Here is a 27,496-nt window from a genome sequence, read left to right on the forward strand (position 1 = left end):
TTATTGCCTTTATAATTATTATTTCTGAAGCTTGGGAGACATTGCTGGAGGTCTCCTACACATTAGGATCAAAGGCAGCCTGAGGTTAATTTTTGCACTGCGCCTTGGGAGGGAAAAAGTTGGAACCCGGAATATCTCTTGCATCAGACTGAGTCAAGATTTAGAGCAGGGAAAAGGGTGAGTGGGTGGGGAAGGCTTGCATAAATTTATTGCCACTGCAGCTTTGGTCTTCCAATAGCTTTTGGCTTCTAATCAGTTAGCTGAGGAGGAGAGAGGAGCACTCACAAGAAAGGTGCAGAAGGCAGAATGATCTCTCTGGTGGTTCTGCTTCTACTTTTGCTGCTAATTCCTCGTGGAATCTGTGGGCACCTGAAGACAAAATGCCCCTTGAATCTGATCAGGGATCAAAATGATGTAAACAGTTACTACCGCCCTGGAGACTTCCTCATCAGTGGAAACACATCTCCAAATAAAATTCTTCTACACCCATACAACTTTTCCCAACCCCCATTAATGAAGGTTAAGAGGTAAGTTAGTAGGTGCAGGTGGATGTCTTTGTTTCTGCAGCCTCTGCTCCAGGTGTTCCTATTTACAAGGGAAACAGTCCCTATTTCAGCTTTCTCCATGATCACCAGCATTACTACCTAATACAAAGGTTGCAAGTGTGGTTGAATGTGTGCAGACCCTCCGAGTGTCTCTGTTTTCCAGGGAAAGTCCTGGATTTACACAAGACATCTCAGTTTCTGTTTTGACCCAGGAGTGTCCCACTTTTCCTTAGGATGTCCCAATTTTCATCGGAGAAATGCTAGAGGGTATGGAATTATCTGACCCCGAGCCAAGGAGATAAGTAACTATACAACCTTTAGAAGACATCTGAAGGCAACCCCGTATAGGGAAGTTTAAAAACTTTTGCCGTGTTTTTATATAGGTTGAAAGCTGCCTGGAGTAGCTGGGGCAACCCAGTCATTTTATAAATATAATGATACTAAAACTAATACTAATAATACTACTAATAATGGTCGTCCCTATTTTCATTGGAGAAATGTTGTTAGGTATGTGTGTGTGGATTATATGTATTCTATAGCAAGAAGATCTGCATGCATTGTACAACTGAACATTTGGAGAGAGGGGAAGGGAGTGTGAGAGTTCAGCCAGTGCTCATTGATGTTCCTCAGTCTGAAATAGTCCTGGATCAGCCAACGGGGGCCCATATATTCCATATATTCCAGTATCCTGCTCTCACCAGTGTGGTGTAGTGGTTAAGAGTGGTGGACTCGTAATCTGGTGAACCGGGTTCGATTCCCCGCTCCTCCACCTGCAGCTGCTGGGTGACCTTGGGCCAGTCACACTTCTCTGAAGTCTCTCAGCCCCACTCACCTCACAGAGTGTTTGTTGTGGGGGAGGAAGGGAAAGGAGAATGTTAGCCGCTTTGAGACTCCTTAGGGTAGTGATAAAGCGGGATATCAAATCCAAACTCTTCACAATGGCCAACCAGATGGGAGCAACCAGAAAGCAGGATTTGAGCAGAAGAGCTCCGTGAATTTGTCTAATTCTCTTTTAAGGCCATCCAGGTTGGTGTGAGTTCCATAGCTTATCCATGCGTGTTGCACAAAGTTTTCTCCTTCTACCGATCTCTCCATTATAGCTGGGTGCAATGTCAGTTTGAGAGAACATTCCCCCCCCCCCCCATTGCATGCTTAGGCAAGTGCAATGCATCTGGTGAATATATTTGGGTCTGAGCATCAGCCCACTTTATGCTCACTGTTGACTTCACTTGCACAAAGGAGACTCAAAGTGAGAGCAAAAGTAGTCCTTCTGGCCTCGTGATATCTTTTTATTTTTAAACCAAAGGACTCAATCGCCCACAATTTGCTGGGCTGAAAGTGATATTTACCGACTTACAGTGCAATCAACCCATGAAAAATAAGTCTGAATGATTGAACAGGGTTTCCTGCCATGCAAGTAGGTTTGGGATTGCATCCTTATTCCCTTTCTAGAACACAAACTGAGCACTCAAAGGGGCATTTTTGTGCCCACATTGTTCAGAGTTATATATTGCCCAGAAAAGCCCTTAGATTGATAAAGCAAAAGATGTGACATTTTGTTTTCATGTACTGGCGAATAGCAGCTTTACACTTTTTAACGTATCTTTTTATTACAGCGCAACGAGAAAGTTCTACTGGCACATCTTGTCCTTCCTGTTCACCATCCAGGAGATCAACAGTGATCCCAGGCTCTTACCCAACATCACCCTGGGCTACAACCTCTATGATAACTATTTTGATGCCAGGATCACTTCTGATGCCTTGCTAGACCTGGTCGCAGGCGGGGAAAGCAATATTCCCAACTACCGCTGTGGAAGACAGAATAACCTTTTGGCTGTTCTTGAAGGGGGCAATTCTGTAAACTCAAAACAGATTTCAGCCTTGTCAGGCGTCTACAAAATCCCACAGGTATGAAGGGTGGGGCCTGGAGGGGCAGAGAAGTTCAACTGCAGAAAATTCCACTTTCTTTCCAGTGAAGTCGAGACAGAACCCCCCAAATTAGATAATGCTTAGCTATAGCCAGTGCTATTTTTCTAGAAAAGAGGTGTTGGAGCTCACCATCAACTTCTCCCTTGTTTTCTTAGAATGGCAATGGCACCCACCTGAGAGGTGCTGGAGATGAGCTCTGATGAGTTCTGGCGGGGGGGGGGGGAGCCCTGGCTATATAGCATAAGATGACTGCAAGAAGATCAAACCTCTCCATTCTGAAGGAAATCAGCCCTGAGTGCTCACTGGAAGGACAGATCCTGAAGCTGAGGCTCCAATACTTTGGCCACCTCATGAGAAGAGAAGACTCCCTGGAAAAGACCCTGATGTTGGGAAAGATGGAGGGCACAAGGAGAAGGGGACGACAGAGGACGAGATGGTTGGACAGTGTTCTCGAAGCTACCAGCATGAGTCTGACCAAACTGCGGGAAGCAGTGGAAGACAGGAGTGCCTGGCGTGCTCTGGTCCACGGGGTCATGAAGAGTTGGACGTGACTAAACAACTAAACAATAGCATGACTGGATCCAGGGATCTTACTTTCAACCTTCACCCACCTGGTGAGAGCCAGTGTGGTGTTGTGGTTAAGAGCGGTAGTCTTGTAATCTGGTGAACAGGGTTCAAGTCTCCGCTCTTCCACATGCAGCTGCTGGGTGACCTTGGGCCAGTCACACTTCTTTGAAGTCTCTCAGCCCCACTCACCTCACAGAGTGTTTGTTGTGGGGGAGGAAGGGAAAGGAGAATGTTAGCTGCTCTGAGACTCCTTAAAGGGAGTCTTCTTCTGGTGCCCTCCAGAACTTTCTTTTTTTTAATATAATTTTTTAAATTCAGTTTTACACTAGGCATTTGAATTCAAACATTAATCATAATCATCAACATTTAGGATTCCCTGAATCCTTAGACTTTCCTCTACCCCTCCATGGTTTTCATGGAGGTACCACTGTGCATTACAATCCTGTCAAAGTTTTTAGTTGTTTACAGTATTCTCTTAAGTAACTTCTATCCCCCCATTCCTTATTAAAGTTTCTATCTTCCTGGTTTCTGATTTTCCTGTCATTTTCACTATTTCGGCATAGTCCATCATCTTCACCAACCATTCGTCTCTGGTCGGGTCAGGTGTCATTTCCCAGAATGCTTTTGTTATTTTGCACGTCCAAATCTTTCAGCCTACAACTCCAGCCAGACCAACCAGGACAAATTGTGTATTACAATGATAATAATAATTTCAGGTTACTAAATATCTGTTCATTATCCTGGAAGCAATATAAAACACCAATCTCTTCCATTCCTCACTAGATCAGTTTTGGCTTGGTTACTCAACTTCTTGACGATAAAAGAGAGTTCCCGTTTCTCTACCAGATACTCCCCAGAGAAGAAACTCAGTGCTGGGGGATTGTCAAGTTCCTCCTCTATTTCGGATGGACGTGGATTGGCCTCTTTGTTTCAGACAATGACAACGGTGAAAGGTTCTTGAGTGCCTTGACTCCTCTGCTGATCAGCCATGAAATTTGCATTGCCTTGTTAAAAAGACTACCAGAAAAATATACAATAGACATGCTCATCCAGAGTGAACCCTTTGCCAAATGGAGACAAGTCAATGTATTTGTTTACTATGAAAACACTCACTTGGCATGGATAACCATCACGATACTACAAAGAAAACTGGAGGAACAAATTGGGGCAAAAGTCTGGATCTCAACAAATTTTCAGGACATTAATTTGAATTTTTCTCTTCCTCCTGATTACTTCCAGTACATCCATGGCTCTTTTGCCTTTGTCATGAAGCCCCCAATAAAGAAAGAATATCAATTCTATAAACCAGATTCTGTCCTTCTTAAACAGTTTTGGAGTGAAGCATTCCATTGTTTCTATTCAAAGCATTTGTTGGCTGTAAGAGGTTGGAGAAGATGCACAGAGAATGAGAAACTGGAGATGGTGCCTGAAGAGGAGCTGGAGAGAGTCCTGTCTCAAGACAGCTACATCACTTACTTCAGTGTCCAAGCTGTGGCTCAGGCTTTGAATGCTGCATATTCATCCAGATCTAAGGTCATGCTGATGGCAAGTGGAGGAGACAGGTTGGAACATCTAAGGCTGCAGCCATGGCAGGTATTTCCTCCCCCACTTAATTTATTTATTATTAATGTTGCAATACATATATGAAACCTTTACATATTGATACATATACATTATATTTGTAAATTCACATTTTCACATTTCATTATGTACCAACATTTATCCATTTCTTATTTCTTGCCCTATGTCTTCCCTCCACCCGTGCATGACTTCCTTGTTATTATTTTGTAACTTTATTATTGAGATTGTAATTCTGTATCTTAATAATTAAGCATTCAATCTTATGTATCTGCTTAGCTTAACTTGACTTAACTTTGTGAACTCAGTCTATACATATCAATAAGTTCTTGTTGGAGCATCTTTTGGTCATGTATTCTTCTAGACATTTCCATTCTTCTTTGAGATTTTGATTAGATTGCATACTAATTGTTGCCATCATTTTTGCTAATTCAATCATTTCAAAAAATTATATTGCCAATCTTTCAATGTTGGTACTTCTTCTGATTTCCAATTTTTTGCAATCCATAACCTTGTGGCAGCTGTTGCATATAAAAAAGATTCACTTCATGTCTTTTGGGATGTCATTCGTTATAATTCCTAAAAGGAATGTTTCCGGCTTCTTACCAAGTGTTGTTTTAAACATTTTTTTTCCAGTTCCTCGTGTATATTTCCCCATTTTTAAATTTTTTTATCACATCCCCACCATACATGATATAAGGATCCCTCTGATACCTTACATCTCCAACACAGATTCAATTTTAGTTTATAAATTTTAGCCAGTTTTACAGGGCAGGTATTTCCTTTCCTTTGTTGTTTCCCTTGTTTCCCATTGCAACCTATTTTCCCATCTCCGGAATCAAATTTGGTAGTCAGATATTCTTTTTTTGTTTTGCCCATTTTGGACGAAAATCTAAATAGTGACACTCTTGGTGGAGGTAAATCTTCCTGCCTATTCTGGTTATGACAGAACACTCCCCTACCATAAAGTTCTTGCGCTCTGGTGCCCTGAGAGAGATGCAAGTTGTAAATGGCCTCAGCCTAGTATACCTGAAGGAGCATCTCCACTCCCATTGTGAGATGCAGCACCAAGGGCCTTCTCACTGCGAGAAGTGAAGCTGCAGGGAACCAGGCAGAGGGCCTTCTTGGTAGTGGCACCCACTCTGTGGAATGCCCTCCCGTCAGATGCCAAAGAAATGAGTAACCATATAACCTTTAGAAGACATCTGAAGGCAGTTCTGTATAGCGAAATTTAACATGTAATTTTTATTATGTTTGTATGTTTTTAGGGCATCCTAGTCAGATGGGATAAATAATAAGATTTTTATTCAAAATAAAAAAAATTCCTTCCAGTAGCACCTTAAAGACCAACTAAGTTAGTTCTTGGTATGAGCTTTCGTGTGCATGCACACTTCTTCAGATACACTGAAACAGAAGTTGCCAGAACCTTCTATATAGTGAGAAGGTGGGAAGGGGTGTTACTCAGAAGGGTGGTGGGAATGGGGGATAGGCAGATAGCTGAGAGAGCCTGTTGACGACTCTTAACGACTGTAATAGGTCTTACAGGAAGAGGCAAGGGGTGAGAAGGTGAGAAATGGTTTAGTCATGTATAGTGAGATTTTTATTTTTATTATTATATTATTATATTATTATATTATTATATTATTATATTATTATATTATTATATTATTATATTATTATATTATTATATTATTATATTATTATATTATTAAGATTTTTATTATTATTATGCAGCCTTCATGTATGACAGTCTACAGGGCTGAGATATTCAACACGGTTTTCTATTTCCTTAATGCTGGTGTTTTTCCTGCCATTTCAGCTTCATCCTTCCTTAAGAGAAATCCAGTTTTTGAACACTTCCATGGGCAGCCTCAGACTGGACGAGAATGGGGAGCTGCCAGGCAACTATGATATTGAGAACTGGGTCATGCTTCCCAATAAGTCTTGTTTTAGAGTGAAAGTTGGGAGTATAGAGAAAGAGACACCTACTTATTTCAAGTTCACCATTAATTCAGAAGCCATTGTGTGGCCCAAGGGTAGTAACAAGGTAGGAGACAACTTAAGCCACATGGTAAGTGTTGAGCTTGAATAACCTGTCGAGTAGTTCCAAGGGAACTTCAACTGTAACCCGGGGCACAGTTATCCAGGCGTAAGTCCTTTTGAATAGGTAGAGCAGTGGTTGGAACCTGCAGGCCCCCTCATATAGCAAATCAGAACTCTTTTGTATAATAATGATATTATTATTATTATTATTATTATTATTATTATTATTAATAATTCAGAAGGCATTTTAAAGTCAACTTCTTCAGGTGATGGCTTGTTTAGCTGCTGCTCTTCGTAAGTGTGTTTGCTTATTGCAGTCTTGGATTGCTATATTGTTTTTGTATCTTTTGTTCTCTACTTTGATGCAAATAGGGACATGTCTCACTCCCCTCCAACAGGCCCTTCTCAACCGCCCTATCTTTGTATCCACCCAACAGGACACAGCACACACCCTCCACCGTCATGAGAAAACCCCTTAATCCATGTTTTAGTTTATTTTACTCTTTGGTAGATTTACAAAAAGAAACACACACCCACACCAATAAATACATTTTAGAAAGGGGCAAGATTAGACATGGACGCACAAAGCATTTCTTTTTGACTACTGCAATGCGCTCTTTGTGGGGCTTTGAAGGTGACCCAGAAACTACAACTAATCCAGAATGCGGCAGCTAGACTGGTGACTGGGAGTGGCCGCCGAGACCATATAACACCGGTCTTGAAAGACCTACATTGGCTCCCAGTACGTTTCCGAGCACAATTCAAAGTGTTGGTGCTGACCTTTAAAGCCCTAAACGGCTTCGGTCCAGTATACCTGAAGGAGCGTCTCCACCCCCATTGTTCTGCCCGGACACTAAGGTCCAGCTCTGAGGGCCTTCTGGCGGTTTCCTCCCTGTGAGAAGTGAGGTTACAGGGAATGTTCTCGGTAGTGGCGCCTGCCCTGTGGAATGCCCTCCCATCAGATGTCAAGGAAATAAACAACTATCTAACTGTTAGAAGACATCTGACGATAGCCCTGTTTAGGAAAGTTTTTAATGTTTGATGTTTTATCGTGTTTTTAATATTCTGTTGGGAGCTGCCCACAGATGGGTGGGGTACAAATTTATTATTATTATTATTATTATTATTATTATTATTATTATTATTATTATTATTATTATTCAAGAGTATTTGTGCTCCTCTCCACTTCCACTTCCTTCCTTCCCAGGGCACCTCCGCCCTCTACCTGCAGCAAGAGCCAGCACATCACACAGGACTGGGCCTCAGTGGTGGCAGCCTTTCCTCCTCCTCGCCTGCTCTTCAGAAGCCACTATGAGCTGCCAAAGGGAGGATGCTGGCAGAGGCAGCCATGGAAAGGCCACAGAGAGGCAGCAGGATGCTCCCTCACTGCCCCCGCCACTCAGAATAAGCACCGACTCATCCTCTTCCCTGAGATCGGCAGCGGTGGCACTGGCAGGGAAAATTAGGACATTCCAGGATTAAATCAGACTTTTGTAATTTTGGCACTGTCCTTGGAAAATCGGGACACTTGGAGGTTGTGATAGGAAGGTCAGATACAGTGGTACCTCAGGTTAAGTACTTAATTCGTTCCGGAGGTCCGTTCTTAACCCGCAACTGTTCTTTTTTATAATTTTTTAAAATTAATTTTACAACAAAACAAAATGTACATACTAATTTCACATCCAATTTTTCACAAAATGTTTCTTTTCTGGACTTCCTTCAGCTTTTCCGTAAATCATCCATAGTCATTATTTTAATTGTGCATTCCCTAGTTTGTATTCTCATTGTTTATACCCTTCATTTCCTTTAACTTTAGACAATACTTCTCAGTTTTTCACAGTGCTTTTTAAAACCCCTCTAGCGTTACCTGTCCCTCACTTATGCTTTCCAGATATTCCACAAATTTCCCCCAGTCCTTGATGAACTTTTGGTCTCTTAAGTATCTAATCTTCCCAGTCAATTTGTCCAACTCAGCATCGTCTAACAACTTTATTCTCCATTCTTCCACCGTCGGTATTTCCTGTTGTTTCCATTTCTGAGCCAGCAACACCCTTGCTGCTGTCACTGCATATTGGAAAAATTTACAATCCTTTCTCTTTATCTCATTTCCTAGTATTCCTAACAGAAAGGCCTCAGGTTTCTTTGTAAATGTATATTTTAAAATATTCTTCAACTCACTGTATATCCTTTCCCAGAAGCCTTTCACTTTCTTACATTCCCACCACATATGATAAAAAGAACCTTCTTTATCTTTACATTTCCAACACTTATTACATGTCTTATACATTTTCGCTAATTTCACCGGTGTTATATACCATCTATAAAACATTTTCATAACATTCTCTTTTAACGTCATACATGCTGTAAATTTTAAATTTTCTTTCCATAATTTTTCCCAATCCTCAAATTGTATATTATAGCCGACATCTCTGGCCCAATGTATCATTACTGACTTGACTTCCTCATCTTTCAGATTCCATTCTAACAACAACTTGTACATTTTGGATAGAATTTTGTGGTCATTATTTATTATTTCAATCTGAAATTTTGAATCTTTGTCGGCATAACCGCCATCTTTGATATCTTTCCTAAACATTTCATTTATTTGAAAATAATGCAACCAATCATATACATATTCTTTAACCTGTTCATATGGTTAATTTTCCATTTCCCCCTTCTTTAAATAACAATTGACCATATGTGATCCAATTGCCTCTCATATTAATTTTCTTTATGCTCATAACTTCTAACGGAGATAACTAGTGTGGTACTTTAGGTTCTAATAGGTTTTTATACCTATCCCATACTTCAATTAAAGGACCTAACATGAAAATGTTCTTAACCTGAAACTGTTCTTAACCTGAAGCACCACTTTAGCTAATGGGCCTCCTGCTGCTGCCGCCGTGTGATTTCTGTTCTCATCCTGAAGCAAAGTTCTTAACCCGAGGTACTATGTCTGGGTTAGGGGAGTCTGTAACCTGAAGTGTATGTAACCTGAAGCGTCTGTAACCCAAGGTACCACTGTATATAATTTTGGAACAAGCAAGCAAACGTAACCAGGAGGTTTCCCTACCATGTCATTCTGCATCAAAAGTGCTTCCCTGAAAAAAGTGCATGTGAGAAGAAGGACAAGAGATCCTGTAGGGTCATTTCCAAACTCTGTAAGTGAACTCTGTAGACACAGATACTCCCTTTATTGTCCCTTTAATGCAGCATCTTCTCTTTATGATTAGACCAGGCCTCGCTCCAGGTGCACTGAAAGCTGTCGCCCGGGATACGCCAAGGTAGTTCAAGAAGGAGAGGCAGTTTGCTGCTATGGTTGTGCTCCATGTATGGAAGGGACCATCTCCACTTGGGAAGGTGGGTGACTCCAAGGGAGAAGTAGAAAGAGGTCAGCGATTAATTCAGAGGCATTTTCTGATAGAGATATTTTTAAATGTGGATCATTTCTTGACATCTCTATTTTTAATCACCTTCATAAATTACAGGAAGTAGGTTGAAACAAATGACCTCAAGGAAACGAACTGTGGGCTATTCCCCTGTTTTAAAATTCAGTGGCCAGATATATAATTTATATTAAATGAATCCATTTCAGGTGGAACAGGGCATAACAACAACAACAACAACAACAACAACAACAACAACAACAACAACAACAACAACAATTTATTATTTGTACCCCGCCCATCTGGCTGGGTTTCCTCAGCTGCTCTGGGCAGCTTCCAACAAAACACTAAAATACAATAACCTATTAAACATTAAAAGCTTCCCCAAATAGGGCTGCCTTCAGATGTCTTCTAAAAGTTTGGTAGTTATTTTTCTCTTTGACATCTTGTGGGAGGGCGTTCCACAGGGAGGGCGCCACTACCGAGAAGGCCCTCTGCCCGGTTCCCTGTAACTTGGCTTCTCGCAGTGAGGAAACTGCCAGAAGGCCCTCGGTGCTGGACCTCAGCGTCCGGGCAGAATGATGGGGGTGGAGACGCTCCTTCAGGTATACTGGACCGAGGCCGTTTAGGGCTTTAAAGGTCAGCACCAACACTTTGAATTGTTTAGTAGAACAGTTACGCCCCACAAAATAAAACACCATAAATGTCAAGGGTCAAGGTAAAGAGGCGTGTATTCAGGATTTGCAAAAGCTGTACAATCAAGACACCAGAAGCATCTCTGGCGGACAGTCACTGCCTTTCATCTTTATCTACGTCACAAGAAATTTCTGGCAATAAAATTTGAGGAAAAAATTATGTGCCACCCCTGTCACCTGAGGGGAAAGGAATGGTACAATACGCAAATTAAGAAACCAATGTTGTTCATTCCTTATTGCACATTCTTACCTCCTGACTTCAGCATATTTTTTCAAAATGCAATAGAACATAGATTGTTATGGATTTAAATGACGCTTAAGCACTCCTTTTCCCTCCTTAGATGCAAAACACTGTACCAAATGTCCAGAAGATCAGTATCCAAACAAGGGTCAAGTTCAATGTGTTCCCAAAGTTATCACTTTCCTGGCCTATGAAGAATCTTTGGGGATCCTCCTGGCTTCCTTTGCCGCCTTCTTTTCCATCACCACAGGCTGTGTGCTAGGAATCTTCCTTAAATTCCTAGAAACTCCAATAGTCAAAGCCAACAACTGGGACCTCTCTTTCATCCTTCTCATCTCCCTCCTGCTTTCCTTTTTGTCCTCCTTCCTGTTCATTGGCCGGCCAAGGAAAGTGACCTGCCTTCTCCAACAAACAGCCTTCAGCATCATTTTCTCAGTTGCCGTCTCTTCTGTGTTGGCTAAAACAATCACTGTGGTCCTGGCCTTCATGGCCACAAAGCCAGGGAACAGAGTGAGGACATGGCTGGGGAAGAGTCTGGCCAACTCCATTGTCATTTCCTGTTCCAGTGTCCAAGTGATCATCTGCACCATCTGGTTGGGAATCTCTCCCCCATTCCCAGACTCTGACATGCACTCCCAGGCTGGAGAGATCATCGTACGATGCAATGAAGGATCTGCTGCCATGTTTTACACTGTCCTTGGCTACATGGGCTTCCTGGCTGCCATCTCCTTCACGGTGGCTTTCCTAGCCAGGAAGCTGCCTGGGGCCTTCAATGAAGCCAAGCTGATCACCTTCAGCATGCTGGTCTTCTGCAGCGTTTGGGTCTCCTTTGTGCCCACCTACCTGAGCACAAAGGGGAAATACATGGTAGCTGTGCAGATCTTCTCTATCTTGGCTTCTAGTGCTGGGCTTCTGGGCTGCATCTTCATTCCCAAGTGCTACATTATTGTGCTGAGGCCTGATCTGAATACAAAGGAGCACCTGATAACAAAAACCAAACAGTGAAACAAAACACCAGGAGGTTTTATTTCATTCAGCTACTCTTTTGCAAGTGACACCTGTTGAGGGGCACAACAGTGCAGGAGGAAATCTTAGGAAACTGGGTTGATGCTGCAGATGAGAGATCTCCCCAGAACCTAATTGATCACCCAGATACATTATACCTGCCTAACCATGCAATTGCCAATACCAACTGGGTATCTGGGATCTGGGGGGTAGGTGGGGATTTTTGTGTATTTCTAGTTGGGAATGTTCTCTCAAACTAACATTGCATCCAGTTATAAAGCAGAGAAAATGAGTTCCTGTCATTATCTCACCTGTGTGATCTGTTGTCTCCTCAATTTCATTGCAATGACAATTGCAGTTTGTGGAATAACTAGTCACATATAACTGACCTAAACACTTTGTTCATCATCTGAGGCCATTCTTTGTTTTCCCACTCCATGAGAGATCTGGTAGTTGGCAGCAGGAGAACAGGTATTTTCTGCAGTGACCCCCCATTTGTGGAATGCTGTCCCCAGGGAGACTTGCCTGGTGCCATCACTATATATCTTTACGTTCCAGGCAAAAACATTCTTCTATAACCTGGCCTCATTTCTTTAACTATCTTTTAAATGTCGGTGGGATGTTTTAATGTATTTATTTTTCCTCTTGGTTTTAATGTATTTATGCGGGGTTTCTTCACTCGTTTGTTTGGTTGTAAGTTGTTTTGGGTTGTCCTGAGCAAGATAAAGTGACTAACAAATTTAATAAATCATAAAAATCGCAACACTGGCTGTGGTTGATGATGGTTGCAATCCAAATCTACCATCAGCATCATAGCCCCTCCTGGTCTTCTCTTCCTAATGGTTCAGCTTGCTCAGAGCTAACCACCAATTCTGGTACACTATGAACCACTGATGCAGTTGCTGTGGATACTGGCATATCTTGTATCAAATCCTGGCCGCACTCTGAACACAAGCCTTTCATAACAACAGGATGGCTGCATCCTCCTAGCCACACCAGAACACTTCTGATTCTCCCCTTTCCTGAATTCAGTGCCAGATCCATTGGATTTCCTAATGTGCTTCAGTGGAGACCCAAGGAGGGCAGGTGGGCTGAAGGGCCGGTGGAGACCATATTGCATTGGGGCCTTTTTAAAACTGGGGCTGCAATTGGGGTAGAGGAGGGATCTGGGCTGTCACAGGAACCACAGTGGAAGAGAGTGAGGAAGGGACCGACTCCTCTTCATATTATTTCCTGCCTCTCTTCATCTTGTCCTGCAATCCAGACCTTTGGAGGACAAGGGCAGGGTGGGCGCTGGTGCGCTTCAAGCTGTCATCCCAGATACAGGAGGCACCTCCCAAGTCCAGGTGGAGAAGTTAGAGGCAGAGGTCATCATCACTTTGAGGAACCAAAGGTGGAGCTTTCCCCTGCCCAACCCAAGAGCCAGCTGTCCCCTCTGCCACCACCGCCTTCTCACTTTGTAATCCAAATGTTATATGTAGGGTCACCACTAAAGATGTGGTGGAAACTGGGAGATTTTTCAGTCAGACCTAACAGTGCATGTCTATGCTAGTTAGTAAATGAAAGGGTTAAGGACCACAGAGCTGTAAATTTATAGAGGAGGCATGGCCTGGACACCCCCACCTCCTTTGGGGAGGGAGGGAGGGAGGCATTACAGTGGTACCTTGGTTCCCGAACAGCTTTGATCCTGAATAAATCGGCCCCCAAACACCGCAAACCTGGAAGTAAGTGTTCTGGTTTGCGAACGATTTCTGGAAGTTGAATGTCTGTTTCGGCTGTTGGCATTGTTTCCCGGGCCAATTAGCCAATCAGAAGCTGCACCTTGGTTTTCAAACAGATTGAGTTCGAGAACCAAGGTACCACTGTATTTGTTTCCTGTTCCTCTCTTTTTCTTCTTTTTGACCCATGTAAGCTGAGCTGGCATGTGAGGCAGGGGCTCCAGACTCTAGACTCAGGCTGAGACTAACTTCTGTATTTTGCAGCAAAATTATCTTCTTGTTTCTGCTGTAGCATTGAACTGTGTTGTTTCTGCTGTAGCATTGAACAATGTGTGAGTGAGACTTCTGATTACTGTAAGTAAAGCATTTAAATTTACTTAGGTTTGCAGAAAAAGAAGAAGAAGAGTTTGGATTTGATATCCCGCCTTTCACTCCCCCTTCAGGAGTCTCAAAGCGGCTAACATTCTCCTTTCCCTTCCTCCCCCACAACAGACACTCTGTGAGGTGAGTGGGGCTGAGAGACTTCAGAGAAGTGTGACTGGCCCAAGGTCACCCAGCAGCTGCATGTGGAGGAGCGGAGACGCGAACCCGGTTTCCCAGATTACGTGACTACCGCTCTTAACCACTACACCACACTGGCTCCAACGAATTACCAACGATTGAGGAGTGGCAGACGAAGATGATGGACTATGCGGAATTGGCCAAACTGACAGGCAGGATCCAGAATCAAGACAACCAAAAGTTTCAAAGAGATTGGAGTAAATTTATTTGGTATATTGAATAACTATTGTAAAAATGTGAAGACACAAGTGGGATTGATATAAATTCTGCAACGAAAAAACTGCAATCTCAAAACTTTATAGACCATTGAGACAGTTGATCATAAGGATATAAAGATCTGAAGCAGAGGATATAAAGTGCGACACAAAGATTCGAAAATTAAAAACCGGTTGAAGGGATGGAGGGAAGTCACGAGCTCAGTGGAGCAAAGAATTTATTTGTTTTGTTATTGGTATGCTGAAATATTGTGTAAAAAAGAAATTAATGAAAATCATATTAAAAGAAAGAAAGAAAAGAAATGTCAAGTGAAGGGTTGTTGGGGTGACACAGATTGACCATAACAGCCATACAGGTCTAAAGGGGAGGGGGATATGATGGGCCTAATCAAACCTATAGAGCAGAGTTTCCTCCCCACTGTCTGAAAACCAAATGTTGACCCTGACTCTTGTGAATGTGCTTTCCCACAAAGTTTAGATATGTTCAGCTGCCCCTTCTCTTCGCCAGCTCAGAGTCTAGAGTGATATCTGAGGGCTGTTGCAAAACATGTTTTTCTCCAGCCCTGCACCTGCGCATGGAGCCATGTAAAGATTGCAGGATGTTGCAGAGCCAATGCTTATCTGGCTTATGATTATCAAAATCGTAGTGACCCTCATTTCTACACACCAAAACTCCTGGGATTTGTCCAAAGATCATATCTGATGCCATTAAAATAAAAACCAAAAACAAGAGCTACGTGAGGTGACATTGTGCATTCAAGGTGGAAAGGACAGGGACATAAATGTCATCAACAGCTTGGACAGAGGTTTAGGGCAGGTGAGTCAGAATATATAGTCATGAGCTTGTCTTCTATACCTTCAGATGTGAAGTCTTGTTTGGACTCCATCAGCTTTACAAGAAGGGTTTGGCTTTATTTAATGAACTGAGGGGAGCATTCACAAGGGAGAGGGCTGTTCCAGGCAGTTCCAGAATGACAGTGATTCTTCTTCTTGTTGTTCTTCTTCTGCTGCTGCTACTGCCTTATGCAGACTGTGAGATGCAGAAAGCAAAATGCTCATTAACTTTGGAGAGGAGTCAGATAGACCCATTCAACTATTACAGGCCAGGAGACCACCTCATTAGTGGGATCATCTCTCCCACAAAAGCCGTATTTCATGAACAAACCTTCAACAGGACTCCCTCTACCAGCTTTAAAGAGTAAGATATTTTATGGGGAAGGAGTTATTTTCCCCACAATCATACATTCGAGCTACATTTGATTTTAGACTGTAGGTCCATAAACATACTAAAAATCAAAGAAGAGTCAGATGACTGCCAACCAAGATTTGTCCTAGAAAACAAATCAACCCCAAATGTCCCAAAATAAAATAAATACAATACGTTTATTCCTTTTTAGCAGTGCAGTTCCTTCACAAAGGCTATCCTCTCTCTCATCCAATGATATATAATTAGGTGAGCTTTTGAGCTGCTGGCTTTGTTTCTGAATCAGTGTAAGCACAAGTAAAGTTCTGGAAATAAAATCCAGGTTTTTATATCACCGGTTAAAGCTTGCCTTAAAAATCCCTCAGATAAATCTGCTACTTCACTAACTGCAGGATGACGACACAATCTGTATATTTTTGCAGGAAGGGAAACACAAAGTACTGGGAGGTGCTCTCCTTCTTGCTTGCCATTCAAGAGTTCAACCGGAATGCCAGGCTCTCTTTCAACATCACCCTGGGCTACAGCATCCATGAGAACTTTTTTGATGGAAGGGTGACCTATGACGCTTTGCTAGACCTGCTGTCTACCGGGAAGGCAAATATTCCAAACTACAAATGTGGAAGACGGAATGATTTACTGACTGTTCAGGAAATGGCTGGCTCTCAAAACTCCTTCTTGCTTTCAGGCACATTGGGCATCTATAAAATCCCACAGGTAGGAATGGAGAGGGATATGGCATTTTCTGGCTGAGCCTCATTACAGAGAACTAAAAGGGGGGGGGGGTTAAAAGAGATGCGCAAAGTGAGACAGAAGAGTGATTTGGGAGGGATTTCCCTTGGTGGACAGACACATATCTAGATTCTCTTGGATGATCACCTCTTCTCAAAGGAGTTCTTTCAGAATTTGTAGCAGAACCACAATGCTGACTTTATTAAAATAAACAAGATGATATCCCACTGGCGATAGTTGTGCTGCAGACTCCTTTGGAGACAATCCTCTTCAGTGGCTTTGAGGTTCCTGCTACATTCATTTCCTCTCGCCTATTTTCCCTATGTTTTTAGCTGTTTGTATCCATTAAAAATGAAGCTACAAGACAATCAATCTCATTAGTTTGAATTATTATGGGTTCCTTGGGCCCCATTAAAGGCTTAGTTATATTCTTTAAAAATTCTATTAAATCCAACTTCTACTTCAAATCAAAATCATAGGTACAGTGGTACCTCTGGTTAAATACTTAATTCATTCTGGAGGTCCATTCTTAATCTGAAACTGTTCTTAACCTGAAGCACCACTTTAGCTAATGGGGCCTCCTGCTGCCACTGCACGACTGGAGTACAATTTCTGTTCTCATCCTGAAGCAAAGTTCTTAACCCGAGGTACTATTTCTGGGTTAGCGGAGTCTGTAACCTAAAGCATATGCAACCTGAAGCATATGTAACCTGAGGTACCACTGTATGGTTTTAATGATTTTTTCCTATGTTTTTAGCTGTTCTTATTTTATCTGGAAACCACCTTAAGTTCTCATCAGTGAAAAAGATGGATAATTAAAATAGTAGTAGTCATACTAAGAACACAACTGAGGAGTTCATGTAGAAGAAGCAATTTAGAGTAAGCTCTGCTTCAAGGCATTCTTTGGTTCAAACTAGGGAACACTCCATGAAAAGAATACATGGCTGGTACAGTGGTGCCTCGCAAGACGAAAAAAATCCGTTCCGCGAGTCTCTTCGTCTAGCGGTTTTTTCGTCTTGCGAAGCAACCCTATTAGCGGCTTAGCGCTATTAGCGGTTTAGCGGATTAGCGGCTATTAAAGGCTTAGCGGCTTAGCGGCTAAAAGGCTATTAGCGGCTTAGCGGCTTAGAAAAAGGGGGGGAAAGCGGAAAAAAAATCGGAACACTCGCAAGACGTTTTCGTCTTGCGAAGCAAGCCCATAGGGAAATTCGTCTTGCGAAGCAGCTCAAAAATGGAAAACCCTTTCGTCTAGCGGGTTTTCCGTTTTGCGAGGCTTTCATCTTGCGGGGCACCACTGTACTTCACACCACAATTGATACCTTTTGCATAAAGGAGTGCTTCCCCCTCATGCTGGAGGGGCTGTCAAAACATTATAACCTAGTGGCATACGTGGCAGGACTGCTCCAAAGTAAAAGAATTCTGGACAAAAGTATTTTCTGTGATCTCCTTCATAACTAGACACCCCACCGCTTCTCTGGGTCTTCTGAACTTGTTTGCAGATTTAGATGGATACCTAGAAACATTGTGGTACAGGTGTCTGTGTTTCTAAATACTAAGGAAAGTAGACTGGCTTCCTCTGAGTGAAACACTGAATTTTTATTCATTTAAAACTTTTATAACCCACTTCATTTTTTTAAAAAAACCATTCACTTCATATTTGAAAAATATCTATGTGTTGCCCAACATCAAAACGGTAACAATGTCATTAAATTAGAAATGCAAGATGAAAGTAGTATAAAAAGCATATAAAAACAGAAATTCAAGAAATCCATACAGATAAAAGCGGGCTTCTGTTTTCTGGGTCTGGGAAGATTTATCTCTACATGGGAAGTGTTTGTTATCTGGGGTAGGAAATATGTGGGCTTTGAGCCAAAACAAGCCAACCATCTTTCTTTTCTTGCCAGGTCAGCTATGCTTTTGTCTCTCATGGTGTGAATGATAAGAGGCAGTTTCCTTTTTTCTACCGGATGGTCCCCAAAGAAGAAGCCCTGTACCCAGGGATTGTCAAGCTGCTCCAGCACTTCCGATGGACGTTCATTGGTCTCCTTGTGCCAGAAACTGACAATGGAGAGAGGTTCAAGAAGACCTTGATGCCTGTTCTCATTGAAAGGGGGATTTGTGTTGCCATCCTACAAAATATCCCACTGTGGAATAAGAATGGGGCAGTGATCAATTATCTTTCCTTCTTCAAGTGGAGTCAAGTCCATGTATTTGTTTACTACGTGGACACGAATTATATCTTAATTGGAATACAAATGATACAATTTGTATTTGGCATGTTAATAAAACCTCTTGCAGGGAAAGTCTTGATCACAACAGCTATGGGGGAACTCACTTTGGACTTAATGCACAGTAGCATATCTTTCCAGCATATCCATGGTTTTCTTTCCTTCCCTATTATGAGAAAAGAATGGAGAAACTACAATATTTTCCCTCACCTTTTCCCTGTAATTAAAAAGATTGTGGAGACAGATTATAATTGTTTCTATTTAAGGCATGCACCATCAGTGAAAGGCTGGACCAGATGCAGAGAGAGAGAGAAACTGGAGATGCTGCCACAAGATGTTCTGCAAAGAATCCTCTCTCTAGACAGCGGCAAGATTTACAATACTGTCCAAACTGTGGCATATGCCATAAATGCTGCGTATTCTCAGCAGAGGGCGATGAAGCTGGAAGCTCAAAGGCTACAGCCATGGCAGGTATTCCCTTTTCCAATATTGACACTAGTCACTTTTTTCCAAGATGACAAGGAGCCATTAGTGAGCTCTCTTTCAGTACAGTCAGCCAACCAGCTCCAATCACACCTAACAGTTAGCTCAGCCAGCCCACATTTAATGCTGAAGGAAGGAAGAGAGTTGTGTCTTGCTGTGTAATAAAATTACAGGTTTTCCTTCATATACAGGACGGCAGCCTTAGTCTTTCTTACCTGTATGTTCCCTTGAATTAATGTAGCCAACTTTTTAAGGACACACAACTCTCAGCCACTGGTCAAAGGAGAGCCAAGCAAGAAATGGGCGAAATGGAGTAGCCATGGTGGGTTCCTGTCTTCCAAATGCTGCTGTTCTCTTTGCCATTCTAGCTCCACCCTTTCATGGGAAACTCCCAGTTCTACAATTCTTCCATGGACAGAGTGTACTTGGATGAGAATGAAGAGTTGGCAGCTGACCTGGACATTGTGAACTGGATGAAGTCTACCAATAAGTCCATTTCTAAATTGAAGCTTGGGAGTATCAGCAGACAGGGATCCTCAGATGTACAGTTCACCATCGATCAGAACGCCATTGCATGGCTCAATTGGAACAATAAGGTGGGACAAATTATCTCTTTCATTTCACAGTTTTTCCAGTTCTTCAAGGTCTAATAAGTGTACCAGGTTGTTTGTTTGTTTGTGTGTGCGTGTTCCTTCAAATGCTTTCCAATGCCAACATTCAAGATCTAACAGTGAGGCTTGGGGCGGGGTATGTGTTTATTTAGGATGCGTGTAAAATAGGTAATGAAATATTCTATTGAATGCAAACTTGAAAATAGCAGTTTCCACTGTGTTCACCCTGACCACATCTATTTTGACCTTAGAGGACAGGTATGCACTATAAAATTGGACCCAGGAGAATCAAGAGAAGTAGGGAAGTGGACACAGGAATGAACAGGGAAGCAGTATAATTATTTATTATACTTTTAGCTTGCCCTTCCTTAGAATTCCCACATCCAAGATGCCACAGAAGACAAGGCCCTGTTGTGTGTTAGCATGCAGATTGTTCTGCTAGTCTGCTGGTCTGCAAGCAAGGCTTCTCTTATACATCTCATTTAAGTCCTTGGGTCCTGAACATTTAAGGACCTTTCATACAAGTTCCAGCAACATGGATTGGGTTCCATACCAAACAGGCAGCCAGTGCAGCTCTTGGAGGAATGGGGCCATGTGACCCCATTTGGCTGCACTGCACTGAACAGACCTCAAGTGGCAATGGAGTTGTTATAGTTTTGCACATTTACAGGATTATAGGTAAACCATGGTTGTGGAGTCCGCATTGAATCCCTCCCAACCCTGTGCCTTATTTCAATAGATAAATTAGCTCTAACACATTTCCCTTGGCACTCCTTGTTTTTTTGTCTAGCCTCTGCCACCTTCCAGGTGTGTGGAAAGATGTCACCCTGGGTTCCTCAGGATGGTTCAGGAAGGAAAGCCACTTTGCTGCTATGACTGCATTCCCTGCCCAGAAGGGACCATCTCCACTCAGGAAGGTGGGTGGCTTCAGTAAAGGACCACCCTTCAGGAAGAGGGCATAGGTCTGAGGTTACTTATGTCTATTTTCATGATCTCTTCTGAGTTGGATTAACATTGGATAGCCACCATCTATAGGAAGAGTTTTCTTATGGACTTGGGTTGCAGTCCACTTCTTTACAGATTAGTATTTTATTTGTTTGCTAATATTACAATCTGCTTGAAAAGCAGGATAGAAACACATAAATCAATAAATGCCTGTCCATCGAGAAGCAGGAATGAATGCATAAATTCACAAAAGCCTACGTTTCTCACTATAAATCATCTGATGGAGTTATTGAGAGGTGTGCAGAAGAATCCTCTCAATTGTGATACCATTATGCATGCCCCGCCCCAAGATTTCCTTCTTTAAAGTAAAAAAGGTCCTGTTAGATATAAGGCTGTTATTAGTCTTGTTTTTTGCAGATGCAGAGCGTTGTGTCAAATGTCCAAACTATCAACATCCAAACAAGGCCCGAGATCTATGTGTCCACAAGATCATCACCTTCTTGACTTATGAAGAAAACGTGGGGATTGTCCTATCTTCCTTTGCCCTCTTCTTGTCCTTAACCATAGGCTTTGTGTTAGGGATCTTCATAAAATACCAGGAAACTCCCATAGTCAAAGCCAACAACCGGGACCTCTCCTACATCCTCCTCCTCTCACTCCTGCTTTCTTTTTTGTCCTCCTTCCTATTCATTGGCCGACCAAAGAAAGCCACCTGCCTTCTCCAGCAATCTGCCTTCAGCATCATCTTCTCAGTTGCTGTCTCTTCTGTGTTGGCCAAAACCATCACTGTGGTGCTGGCCTTTCTGGCCACAAAGCCAGGGAACAAAGTGAGGAGATGGCTGGGGAAGAGTCTGGCCAACTCCATTGTCCTTTCCTGTTCTAGTGTCCAAGTGATCATCTGTGCTATCTGGTTGGGAACCTCTCCCCCATTCCCAGACTCTGACATGAGCTCCCAACCTGGGCAGATCATCCTGCAATGTAATGAAGGGTCTGTTGCCATATTTTATGGTTCCCTTGGCTACATGGGCTTCCTGGCTGCTATCTGCTTCACGGTGGCTTTCCTAGCCAGGAAGCTTCCTGGAGCCTTCAATGAAGCTAAGCTGATCACCTTCAGCATGCTGGTCTTCTGCAGTGTTTGGGTGTCCTTTGTGCCCACCTACCTGAGCACCAAGGGGAAGTACATGGTAGCCGTGCAGGTCTTCTCTATGTTGGCCTCCAGTGCTGGGCTTCTGGGCTGCATCTTCCTTCCCAAGTGCTACATTATTGTACTCAGGCCTAGTCTGAATACAAAAGATTACCTGACAAGAACATCTAAAGATGGTACCTGAGTCTTAAAGTATTCAGTTTTAACCCTTTATGTTCAGCATAGTAATAATAATAATAATAATAATAATAATAATAATAATAATAATAATAATAATTTATTATTTATACCCCGCCCATCTGGCTGGGTTTCCCCAGCCACTCTGGGCGACTTCCAAAAGAATATTAAAATACTATGATACATCAAGCATTAAAAGCTTCCCTAAACAGGGCTGCCTTCAGATGTCTTCTAAAAGTCTGTTAGTTTTTGTTCTCTTTGACATCTGGTGGGAGGGCGTTCCACAGGGAGGGCGCCACTACCGAGAAGGCCCTCTGCCTGGTTCCCTGTAACTTGGCTTCTCGCAGTGAGGGAACCGCCAGAAGGCCCTCGGTGCTGGACCTCAGTGTCCGGGTAGAACGATGGAGGTGGAGACGCTCCTTCAGGTATACTGGACCGAGGCCGTTTAGGGCTTTAAAGGTCAGCACCAACACTTTGAATTGTGCTCGGAAACATACTGGGAGCCAATGTAGGTCTTTCAAGACCGGTGTTATATGGTCTCGGCGGCTGTTCCCAGTCACCAGTCTGGCTGCTGCATTCTGGATTAGTTGTAGTTTCCGGGTCACCTTCAAAGGTAGCCCCACGTAGAGTGCATTGCAGTAGTCCAAGCGGGAGATAACCAGAGCACGCACCACTCTGGCGAGGCAGTCCGCGGGCAGATAGGGTCTCAGCCTACGTACCAGATGGAGCTGGTACACAGCTGCCCTGGACACGGATTTAACCTGTGCCTCCATGGACAGCTGTGAGTCCAAAATGACTCCCAGGCTGCACACCTGGTCCTTCAGGGGCACGGTTACCCCATTCAGGACCAGGGAATCCTATAAATAAATAAATAATCCTATAAATAAAGCTCACATACTTGTCCAGAGTCAGACAAAAATAAAATAAATTGGAAATATTCATTTAGATGAAAGCACAGAAATAATGACACCAGAAATCTTCCTGCTGGGATGTATATATATAATTACGAAAAGACTATACAACCTTGTTGTAATATATGCGTCTGTGAGACTTTTATATGCACACAGATAGAAGGACACGTCATTACCAACAATGGAAGAATGACTATTAAAACCAACAGACTTATCTGAGATGGTAAACTGACATGTTTAATCAAAGGAAAATTAATGTTAACAGTGGTTAAAGATTGGTAACTTCTCATAGACATTTTACGAGAAAAAAATACATCTGGATTTGAGGATTGAACATAATGTTTGTTTATAAAAATGGCTTTGTGGGGTTTATAGTCAATTGGATGAAGTAAATATTGTTTTGTATGACGAAGCGATGAAGAATCAGAAGTTTTCTTTCTGAATCTTATTCATCGATCTTTCTTTTAAAACTTCTTTTCTATTCTTTAAAACATTTCTTTCTTTTTCCTTCTTTATTCCTCCTCCCTTTCTGTGTCTTTATTGTATCTATATAAAAGTCGGCTTGGTAAAGAAATGTGAATATATATCAGGTTTTGTATTTTCTTCTATAAACCTTAATAAAACTTACAGAAAATGAAAAAAAGCACAGAAATAATGTAACCATATGGACTTGGCAATCACTGAAATGTAAGAAAGTGTTCATGAATATAAAGGAGCGATTTATAAATGGAAAACTGTATTTGATTGGCATATAAAAACAATTAACCAACGGTACTGAATGAAACATTATCATTCCTAAGCTCAGATTGCATCTTGCTGAAATTTCCACAAGCTCTAACTATTTAAAAGCTTAATAAATGCCCTCCGTTTTCACAATTTAACCTAAATATTAAGTGGGGCGTCGGGACTATGAGTCAAGGAAACTGCTTCTGGGGATTAAGGTGGGAAGTTTTGGAAGATGAATGCAGGATCCAGAGTGATCCAAATGAGAAGGAAGTTCAAATAAGAATAACAGGTAATGTGAAAAATTAGAATAGGAAGTCTGAAACTCACAAGGGAATAAACAGCAAGCAAAACATCAGGTAGATGCCTTCACTGCACTCTTTTTGGTGCCTTATGAAAACATTGATCCCAGTGAAGAGACAATTCAGATGGTTCTCTAATGCAATTGCCCACCCAGACATGCAGAATGTTGACATGTTGTTTTTCAGTGTTGTTTTCATCTGCCCTTGAACTTAATTAATTTCACCATTTTACTCTTTTGTAACCTACTTTAATTTTATTACAATCAAGTGGTATATGAATCCAGTGAAATAAATAAAATATCCCAGAATAAAACATATTTGGTAGATATGTATATATATATTCTGGAGTGTGGGATACTTCAATTATTCTTTCACACCGATTCTTTCACACCTTCCCTGTACCTTCCAAAGTTGATGAACCGCATCTGCCCTGTTTCCCTCTATAGCAATTGCAGTAACCGCCTTTTTGACGGTCTTGTCAGCTCAATGCACCAGAGTCCCTAACTCAGAGTGGCTCATAGAATATGTCAAATTTGTGCCCCCCAGTGCCCCGCATCTTAGTCAACCAAATCATATCTCTTCTTGAGAAAGATCTGTGTCTTTCAGAGAAATATGTAATTCCCCTTACAACCTCATTTTTATATTTCCAGATGCCAACAAGTTCCAAAGTGTCCATCATTTACAGAAAAAAAACTTTATTTAGTTTATCCTGGTTTGTTTTAATATTTTTATGTGAAGTTCTTTCTTGCACTGAAGAGTCCTCTCCATTTCTGTCTTCCATGAGGCACCAATTTTCAGATGCAAAATCCGTCAACCTATCCATAAGTCCCTTATACTGATTTGTCTTCATTGGGAGCATATATGCCTACAACCAAAATTTAATTTCCTTGGATATTAACTTCCATCTCAACATATCTACTTTGTTCATCAGAGAATATCCATTTGGGGCAGAATTGGGAATGTGTATATAGAGAACAACTCCATTTACCCCCTTCAGTCCTGCAAAGATAAATTCCTCTCCTAATCTATTTTAATCAAATATCTGATACCCTTTTTCCTAATGTGTGTTTCTTTGATCCAATTTCAGTGTTTCCCCCCAATAACGAAATATCTCTTTTCTCTTTTGAGGAGCATTTGCATCATTTATATTCCATGTTGAGTATTGGTAATCCATAGCTGAGCAGATTATTTTGTGACACCTGTACCTGCACCCCCATTTGTGATTTGAAAGTGAAATCTGTTCATCCAGAAATGGAGGTGTAATTGAGGAGGTCAAGTATGGGAGAGAAGTTGGGGGAGATCCTTCTCAGCTTGAGATGTCAGGTACCTCCTGTTCGTCAGAGCAGACAATATTGATTCTTGATGGTTCCATGTTCTGACTTGAGAAAGCAGGGCTGTGGAACCACTGGCCAAGGTGGTCCTCTCTATCTGGTCCTCTGTAGGCCACATACACCTCCCTAGCCATACCCCTTACTGGTCCTGCTTTGTGACATTCTTGTGTGTTTTTGCATGACTGAAGTGCTGCCTTGAACTCTTATATTGCTCCTTGCTTGTCTGGATAGAGGATAGAGAGGGGTGTGCATATGTATGCAGGAACTAGGCTGCAGCAAAAAAGGTCAAAGGGGGGTTTTCATTGTGCTTTCCACTTTTGCCTCTAGCAATACCCGCCATTGGCATATGTTCCCATCATAAGGTTGCCCAGAAGGGACTGTGGCCTGGTTTCATGAGCTCAAAGTAGCTACTCCATGTTGTGTGTGTCTGTGTGTTCACTTACATCCTAAAGGAATATCTTGGTCCTGGCGCTTATGAAGGTACTTGGTTAGTTCAAGGCCAAGATGACCTTTTCCCCACACTGACCCATGTCAAAACCAGGGAGCTACTTCTGTGAATTCTCATAAACATGTTTTCCTTCACCTCTGCACCTGCGCCTCAAGCCACATAGAAAATCTATGGTGTTGCCAAGGTGACATTTCCTCTCGTATAATTATCCTTACTCTAGCCAAAGCTCTAGGGATTGAGCCAAAGACTGCCTGTGAGAAAAACCAGCCCAATATCAGAATCAAAGGCAAGGTAAGATAATTCATGGTGTGTTAAATAGCCCCTATGCTGCTGAGTGTCTTGTCCATTCCCTAGTGCCATGAATTATCATGTTTGAGCATCTGAGGTCTAGACTTTTGAGTTTTGATATTTCTTTTCAGATGCATTGGGATGAGAAGTTTTCTTTATTTCCGAATTTTGTCCCATCATATTCTAAGTAGTTTTACTAGTAAGAAAAATAAAGTATATGCTCTGTATCACAAACAAAAAGCAAGCAGTGCTCCTCACTGCAAGTCTCACCCCTTGTTAGGATTGTGCTTGTCTTTAGGAATCCTCAAATGGGCTATTTTAGGGTGTCAACACAAACATTTTTGTGAGGATCCATGAAGAAGGGGAGCTGGGTCATTCAAATTGTCAGATCACCCACATCCACAGAGGGAAGCAGCACATCTAAGGAATGTCCACAGCGATGACACAGGCCAGATTTATTCAGGGACAGCCCCATGGAGGCCATGCTTTCCAAGAAGTCTGAGCAGTCCCTTGTAAGATCATGTCAGCATGCATGTTAGAATTCTCTTGGACCTCCAGATGAGGTGTTTCCAGAAGAACATCTGGCACAACCTGAAGCATCTCAAGTAGGGAGTCCTTGGTGCAGCAGGGAGGCTGGTACACCAACAGGAATCCTGCACTGCCCCTATTGCCAGAGTTCCAGAACATGCACTCAGAAAACTGTGTCCCTCTAATAGGTCGCTTGGTGAAAACTAAAGACTTCCTAAAAACTCACTGCAACCCCACTCCCCACCAACATGACCTGAGTTGCTGTGCATAAGAGAAACCTGCTGGACAAGCAGTGGCAAGAACAGGGCAAGCTGCTGTGTCCAACCAAACCTGGGTTACTCATGCCAGGTCAATTCCCCCATCCATGATCAAGTCACAGATGGCACTGGTTTTATTGGTCATTGACCTGGCAGTTAAAAGTTAATTTATTAATTTAAGTTGCCACTAGTTATATTCTAAGAGCAATTCACTGAAGTCTTATGCAGCAGGAACACAGAGCATAAAGCAGTTACACTTTCAGTATTGGACCATGACACAGATGTCCAGGGAGGCCTTTTCGGGTTGCCATTGTCGGGATCTCCGCTCGGCCAAGCTGATTAAGCTCATCTTCCGGAATCGCCCTCCCGACGACCTGAGCCTTTGATGAGGCTCCTAGGCACATTCCCCCCTTCAGCAGAGTTTCCAGCACAGGAAAGAGACGAGAGGTTTGGACTACATTGCAAAGACTTTTATTTCTAAGCTACACAGACAGCAAAGAAATCTACATCCTCTCTCTATGAAAGCAGAGAGCAACTCAAACAAAGGAACAAAGGAAACATGAAACCAGTAAACATCACATCCGTCTCCTGCCTCCGTGAGACTTCCAACAGCCTGGAAGGTCTCTGGAATGTAAACAGAGTCCTGTGACTCCAAGCAGCTGCTCAGTGGCAAACAGAAACTAGCAGCCATAGGTCCTCTTTTT

The 27,496-nt window shown here is 42.3% G+C and overlaps 2 protein-coding genes across 2 annotated transcripts; both read left to right on the forward strand.

The window, feature by feature from the left end:
* Positions 1-306: 306 nt before the first annotated feature.
* LOC308579735 (vomeronasal type-2 receptor 26-like) lies at positions 307-11,989 on the forward strand (the record flags this gene model as incomplete). Its single annotated transcript, XM_081180668.1, has 5 exons — positions 307-527; positions 2,162-2,453; positions 3,825-4,634; positions 9,896-10,022; positions 11,085-11,989. 5 exons carry the CDS (start codon positions 307-309, stop codon positions 11,987-11,989), a joined length of 2,355 nt encoding a protein of 784 aa, XP_081036794.1.
* A 2,397-nt stretch (positions 11,990-14,386) lies between these two features.
* LOC308579736 (vomeronasal type-2 receptor 26-like) lies at positions 14,387-22,011 on the forward strand (the record flags this gene model as incomplete). Its single annotated transcript, XM_081180669.1, has 7 exons — positions 14,387-14,465; positions 15,513-15,681; positions 16,110-16,401; positions 18,321-18,623; positions 19,496-19,723; positions 20,529-20,655; positions 21,101-22,011. 7 exons carry the CDS (start codon positions 14,387-14,389, stop codon positions 22,009-22,011), a joined length of 2,109 nt encoding a protein of 702 aa, XP_081036795.1.
* Between the last annotated feature and the right edge of the window lie 5,485 nt (positions 22,012-27,496).

This window comes from Podarcis bocagei, assembly GCF_964188305.1.
Source record: "Podarcis bocagei genome assembly, chromosome: 2".
Lineage (NCBI taxonomy): Eukaryota > Metazoa > Chordata > Lepidosauria > Squamata > Lacertidae > Podarcis > Podarcis bocagei.